At 36.7% G+C, this 7,500-nt stretch overlaps 1 protein-coding gene across 1 annotated transcript; it reads right to left on the reverse strand.

Moving 5' to 3' along the window:
• Window positions 1–956: 956 nt before the first annotated feature.
• LOC119595516 lies at window positions 957–5,736 on the reverse strand. The gene is made up of 5 exons (XM_037944638.1): window positions 5,480–5,736; window positions 1,848–2,051; window positions 1,628–1,723; window positions 1,290–1,391; window positions 957–1,155 (listed from the first exon to the last, which is right to left on the reverse strand). Exons 2-5 carry the CDS (start codon window positions 1,982–1,984, stop codon window positions 1,017–1,019), a joined length of 474 nt encoding a protein of 157 aa, XP_037800566.1. The 5' UTR covers window positions 1,985–2,051; window positions 5,480–5,736; the 3' UTR covers window positions 957–1,016.
• Between the last annotated feature and the right edge of the window lie 1,764 nt (window positions 5,737–7,500).

A 7,500-nucleotide genomic window follows, 5' to 3' on the forward strand; every position in this document is an offset into this window, starting at 1 on the left:
TGTTTATGTGTGCACGTACGTGTGTAAGTGTGTATGTGTGCACGTACATGTATATGTGCGTCTGCGTGTGAAAGGTTACTATGTAAGGAATTTTTCGCATGTATGTGAACGAGCACGAATGTAGTTACATGAAAACATACGAGTTCATATATTTATAGAAATTACTTTACACTCAATCATCAACTCTCATTTAAAACCACTTAATTTATGACCAATGTAAAACACGTTGTTTGGGCCATTATTGCTGAAGGATATATTTCCTGTAATTCTATTCTTCCTTCTACAGCATTTCCGTTTATTGAAAATAGACTCAAAGGAAAATGGTAAAGTAATATCTGAAAACAAATAAAAGTGTGAGTTCTGCCAGGAGAATATACATATACACAAATGGATATAATTTCCTTTACCTTTTGTATCAGGTCGCAGGCTACTGATGCTACCCGCTGTCGGTAATGAAATGAGAGAGAGAGAGAGAGAGAGAGAGAGAGAGAGAAAGCGATAGAGTGTTGTCCTGGCCAGCCCAAGCTTGCATTCTCTCTGTGGCGGGCTTCCATCAGGCGCACATCTTCTCCTTCGCCATCTTTTTTTCTGGACAGTTATTTGTGTTGTATTTCCAGACAGTCAAAATACTTATTTGGTAATTTTTTTTCTCTGTCGAACTTCTACGGTGGTTTCGGTGAAAAGCGTGCTGTGCAGGTGTTTGGTCTCCGGCTGGTTCTTGCACCATGTGCGGTGTTGTTGCTTTGACGCGTTGCTTTCGTTTGTCGCTGTAATTACTCGTGCCACATGTCAGTCTGATGACATATGGGTGTATATGCATGCATGTATGGATGTATATCTGTGAATATCGCATAAGTAGAATTTCCTTGTGTTTTGGGTTTTAGTGAAGGAACTAAAGTATAAGTATATATAAACATTCACATACATATAGTTGATGGTAATGGTCAAAGTATAAAAAGTTTTGCTAGTTTTTATGTCTCTCTGTACACTGACAACGATTTCATCATGTTGGAAGATCAAGCATTCTTCATATCCTGGATGGACTTGTTAATCTGTACCTTCACGTTGGAAGACATGGTTTTCTCCACGATCTCTCGCAAAGCCTTCCTGAAGCCGGCACTGTGAACATCCTTTATATTATTGCTGTCCAAATTGCTTCAGTTTCAAACACGTCATGACCCGATCTTGCGGGTGTAGCTGGCGATGTTCTGAGGCACAAGGTTTTTTCCCAAAAATTTGATCTGGATATCGGCGAAAAAGCCCTTTTCTACAAAGCTCTACAACTTTACCAGAAACAGTTCTGTGCTGGAGCTTCTCCAACACCGGCAAAAGTTACCGTGTAGTCGGCGTTGGCACGAGCGTTTTCCACCACAACCGAACCGGTGAGCACACTCTGTAAAAATACATTATGTAAATCAGTATGCGTTGTGCTTTACCAACAAAAACGAAATATATATTTAATTTTCCCTTGTTAAACTTATAAGTTAATGAGTTAAGTAAGTTAATGCCAATAAGCTAATCTGATACACCATTCTTTTCATTTGATCTCATACCTGATCAGCGTTGAAGGAAGCAGACTTGGAGCGGCGAAGGGAGCAAAGTCCAGTCACGTTGGCCTTAGTGATGCTGAAAATTCTCGGAGCTGCTTCCGTCAGAGTTAACTTGGAAGGGCAGGTTTGACTCTCCGTTCTGCACGTTCTTGGAATCACACCATCCTAGTGTTCTGTCAAAGAAAACATTTATGAAAGATCAGTATATAGAATGGATGATAGGGAATGGTAACAACGAATATGAAATAACACCAAAAAATCATTATGCTCAAATGAATTGTGATAACAGAATATTACTCCATGTATGCGATAGCTCCTTCGAGCACTGCGTCGAGTATCTGGTTGGGCGTGGTTGGGTTGGCGACGGCGCGAGGCAAAATGGGCTGAGAGTCCCCGCCTTCAGCAGGGAAAAAAGCCCTAGCTGGTCGTCCCATTGGTTGGGTCGTGCCACACACACGGCCAGAGCCACTGCCAGACTTACGATCCTCAACATGGTTACGTCTGCTCAAATATAGTAATATCAATAGAAAAAAAGTCTTCTAAAATTATAATGGTTTTTATACATATATATTAAGTGCATATATAATGTATGTATATATATTTTTTCTTTCTTTCTTTTTTTATCAAGTTATCTTGCAGAGAACCAGAGGACTCACATGATGACTCGGTCAACTGTCCCTTGAACTCTCTCAACATCCAATATATATCTAATACTTGCTGAGAATGCACTTTCTGAAATGACATCAGGAAGGCAAATTCTTTGAAAAGGAATTCTAAAACAAATAGGAATTCCATGAAAGGGTTTTTCATTATCTACAGCTATTAATACTTCATGAACAGTGTAATAGAGCAGCACACCCACTATACGCACATGTGGATATACATATATATATATATATATATATATATATATATATATATATATATATATGTGTGTGTGTGTGTGTGTGTGTGTGTGTGTGTGTGTGTGTGTGTGTGTGCGTGTGTGTGTGTGTGTGCGTGTGTGTGTGTGTGTTTATTCATAGTGATGTGTGTATATATATTATCATGTATACGTACACATGTTTTATATGTGTGTGAATATGTACGTACGTATGAATCCATATTTACAAGTACAACACACACACACACCCACACACACCACACACACACACACACACACACACACACACACACACGCACACGCACACATATATATGTATAAATGTATACATATATATATATACATATACATATATATATATATATATATATATATATATATATATATATATATATACATATAATGGGGATCATTCAGGTGGTGGTATTGTCCGAACAGTTCGTAAGCTCTGACCAAGTGAATAAGGCAGGTTGCGAAGTCACAATAATCATGTCGGATCAGTGTTAAGTGACAAAAGTATTCGCAATAATGCCAAGTGTCTCTCGTGCGACAACTTACTACTTAAAGTATGGGATTTTTCGAACAACTGATGAGAAGGATGTTTCGTCAGTGTCTAAACAAATTCCCTCCCCCTTATGTTAAAGAACATTTTAAAATGATGACACTACTGCTCTTCATCACGTCTGGTAACTAAAAGCATTGATGTCTTGTTTCACGATTTTTCTCCCCGTTCTCTTCCCTTTTTTCTCTCTTCTTCCTTTCCTCTCTTTCACTTCCCCCCCCCCACTCCTTCCCTCCTATCTCTTCTTCAAACCTCCCCCCTCTCCTTTCCTTTCTTCCCTCCCCCTATCTTTTATTCCCTTTCTCTCATCTCTCGCCCTCTCTCTCTCGTTTTCATGTCCCTCTCTATCTCTTTCCTTCTTTTCCTCACTCTACCTCTCACACACTCACTTACTTAGTCACCCGTACCCCCCCCCCCATCACACATGCACGCACTCACATTATTTTAGGAAAAGCGATCATTTGAATATATATATATATATATATATATATATATATATATATATATATATATATATATCTCAGTGTATATATACATAAACATACATGCACACACGTACACATCATTTCGCACACACACATATGTGTGTGTTTGTGTGTGTTGTGTGTTTATGTGTGTGCGTGTGTGTGTGTGCGTGTGTGTGTGTGTTTGTGTGTGTGTATGTTTGTTTATGTGTGTGTATCTTTGTGTGTGTGTGTGTGTGAGTGTGTGAAATGATATCAAGCTTGGCCAAGCTAGCCAAGCATCAACTAGCATATGGTACTACCGAGAGTTACTCGGAATCATAACTGCAATCAAGAAGTTCAAGTTTTATCTGTATGGTGGTGCTCATCCTGTCCAGATCTTCATTGACCACAATCCGCTGGCCTTCCTGGAGAAGAACAAGCACTCCAATCAACGATTACTGAGATGGTCGTTGTCACTTCAGCCTTATCATCTCCAGGTAGAACACATCAAAGGGCGTGGCGATGTAATTGCAGATGCGCTCTCCAGGCCTGAAATTTGAACTAATTACTTCAATCAAATCTTAGAAGATTTGACGTCTGGGGGTGTTATTACAATCTCCTCAAATTCACGGCCTGTGCGTACCAAAGTGATATTTAAAAAAAAAGCGCGTTCGAAACTAGTGTGCGTATTGTGCGTCGAGTATGATGATTCGCGAACCCGATGTTCCGAAGTGGGGGGCGCAGCAGTCTACCTGGGGGGCGACATGGACTGAAAACGTGAGTTTCGACTGAACGGCCATTGTTCATTCACTCCCAGGTATTCGGGGACACGGTGGACTAACTTTGAAAATTTATCGTTTCGAACATCTGGAACCTTATCGTTGCTTCTCAAGTATACTGGAGAAGTATATCCTTTTCTATTTATGTGTTAGGGTACGAGGTGGAAAATCAAGGAAATAAGTGATGTTATTATGGGTGTTATTATATTTTTGTGTGGTAATCCGGTTTTCTAGGAAATAAGAGTGATAAATCACCTTCAGAATTCGAAAGAAATTCTATATGTCATTAATAGTATATTTTCATTTTGTAGAATATTGAATTATTGTATTGTGTGTAATATAATGAATGGAAATAATTAAACTTGTGGAATATTGCTCACGTGAGAAGATAATCTATATAATTAATTCTATGATAACCTAAGATTACTAAGAAACGTTGAATGAGAAAGAACTAATTGTAATAAAAAAGCACTATATTGAATATAATCAACAATTCATTATAACTGGATAATGCATATAATATAATCATTAATAGCATATTTTTACTTTGTAGAATATTGGATGATTGTATTGTGTGTAATATAATCAATGGAAATAATTAAACTTGTGGAATATTGCTCAATTTAAGGTCCACCTAATCGCTATCTCCGTTAATTATGAATCGATCTCTCTCATTTTTTTCTCATATCAGGTACATATCTAACTAGGTATCTTGTAAATTTTCGTTGTGATCGGAAAATAAATAAAAGCGCAAAAAAATAAAAACGAAAAAAACGCCTCTTATTCATTAAAAATGCAAGGAGCTGCGATCTTGAAAAAAAAAAAAAATCATATATACCTACTTACATATCCAACACCGGAGTGCACACTGATTTCTTAATTTCCTCATACTTTTTGAGAGAAAAAAAATAAAACCAAAAAATCGGTAAGATAGCCACACACCTCAGTACGTCGTCCATTCTACAAAACTTCCGAAAAATAAAAAATAAATAGATAAATAAAAATTGCACCAGGTTTTAGAGGAACGCCGAAAACCCCATGTAAATCGGTGAAATAGCGGCGGAGATTTAAGGCTGAGAAGTGTGAAAAAACATAGTTTCGAGAAAAACGCGTCTGAATATTCGCGCCTCTGTGCGCATTCGAAGGACGTCCATAAAAATAAAGTTACCTCCGTAAAAGTAAAAGAACAACATAATTTGCTAGTTACAAGTCGAGATTAATAATCTAACACTTACCCAGTATTAGATCGGTTCACTTACTGTAATAGTATGAGAACACGAAGCCTCCACACCACGTCAAGGTGATCCCATGTTGTGGAGGTCCCCCTCTCATTTCTTACGAGAGTATTACCGCCGTTTTTTCTATGACTGGGGCTACTTCAAGGTTATGCAACAACCTCCTGTTCTTGCCAGACCGTTTACCCATGGTCTTTGGTTGCAATAAAGTCAAAGTGAATAAGTAAAATGTTTGCAAGCGAATCGACAGAGCGCTACGAGATACAACATTACTTAGATGACTTTATCTGGGCACTGAGGTCTCTGGTGTGTGAAAACCTGTGTTTACAGAAGAGTTGCCTATTACGAGTTATTATTCTCCTCTTTTCAGGAGCAAATAATAATAATTTAGCCTATAAACCTAATAACCTAATACATGAACTGCCGCGACACACACATTACGGGCGACGCGCGATATATATAGGGGTATACATAATATGCTGTATCTTCTTTATTTTTGCATATTTCGTAACCAAACTTCTGGAACATACAGAGGAATGTTGCCAGAATAACATAATATTTTCAGAATATTTTCGATTTTGTCATAAATTGATCGTTCCCCAGGCGGACCCTCCCCCCTTAAATAAACCTACAGTGAGAAGATAATCTATATGATTAATTCTATGATAACCTAAGACTACTACGAAACGTTAAATGAGAATGATCTAATTGTAATAAAAAAACACTAAATTGTATATAATCAACAATTCATTATAACTGGATAATGCATAAAACATATAGATAATAAAGAATACTAAACAATAACTGCAGAACCAGTGATTCAAAAATATATAATTATTCATAAATGTATAAATTCAAGAAAATAAAAGCTGCAAACTTTACGAGATTCAAGATAAATAGTTGATACTAATTTATAAGCCATAATAAAAGCTACTTTCATTACTTGTTGTACTTATTCCGCTGCTTCCCCTAGACATCTTGACTTATTTTCTTACATATACTATCAACCTATATAGTACTGCACTGTACAAGTATTTATACATATATATATATTGATATACATACATATAGATGCACACATACATCTATGCACACACACACACAAACACACACACACACACACACGCACACACACACACGCGCGCGCGCGCGCGCAGACACACACACACGTTCCTATAAACATATGTTCAGAAACTTTGAAGGGAATTGAAATCAGTGCAGAAAAAAAATTATATTTCAATACGACATATCATTTAGAGCGAATTGCTGATGCATTTCTCTTTCTTTGCCTCTGAAATACAGGTAATCAAGTGACATTGAAGATTTGCCTATAAACAGATTTTAAATAGAGAATATATAGTAAAAAAGTTTTCACAGATGGTGCTGAAGTAGGAACCTTTAACAACAGTTCTTAACTTCCAAAGGTCATTATTTTATGAAAAGCGATCATTTCAATATATATACATATAAATGGGTGCATATAAATAAAAGCATACACGCACACATACACACACGCACACACGCACATATATATACATACATACATACATATTTATATATATGTGTGTGTGTGTATATATATATATATATATATATATATATATATATATATATATATATACATATATTTATGTATGTGTATATATATTAATGTACATACATATACATGCACACATACACCTATGCACACACACACACATTCCTATAAGCATATTCTGATAAACATGTATTTCTATTTTGTGTGAGTATGTTTGTGCGTTAGTATGTAAAATGTAAATATATATATAAGAGCGTGCGTATGCGTTTATATTTTACTACACGCACACACACACACACACACACACACACACACACACACACACACACACACAGATGAATAGATGTTCATGAATAATTACATACAAACACTCACATACACCATTGCCACCACACATATATATTTGATATCATTTCGGGTAATCTACATTCAGTGACGTGGACGCACTGCTGTCTATAAATTTTGCATGTCTACAATTTTTTTCCCTGTCAACATACACGGTACATAG

Source organism: Penaeus monodon, chromosome 36, assembly GCF_015228065.2.
Source record: "Penaeus monodon isolate SGIC_2016 chromosome 36, NSTDA_Pmon_1, whole genome shotgun sequence".
NCBI classification, from domain to species: domain Eukaryota; kingdom Metazoa; phylum Arthropoda; class Malacostraca; order Decapoda; family Penaeidae; genus Penaeus; species Penaeus monodon.

What these genes read in the sequence shown, in the direction of transcription:
- LOC119595516 (XM_037944638.1), bottom strand. Translation starts at nt 1,984, where the DNA reads ATGGGACGACCAGCTAGGGCTTTTTTCCCTGCTGAAGGCGGGGACTCT. An exon ending in GGAGCTATCGCATACATGGA is followed by an intron (nt 1,724 to 1,847) that starts GTAATATTCTGT and finishes TTTCTTTGACAG; the next exon opens with AACACTAGGATGGTGTGATT. An exon ending in CCAGCACAGAACTGTTTCTG is followed by an intron (nt 1,156 to 1,289) that starts GTAAAGTTGTAG and finishes TTGAAACTGAAG; the next exon opens with CAATTTGGACAGCAATAATA.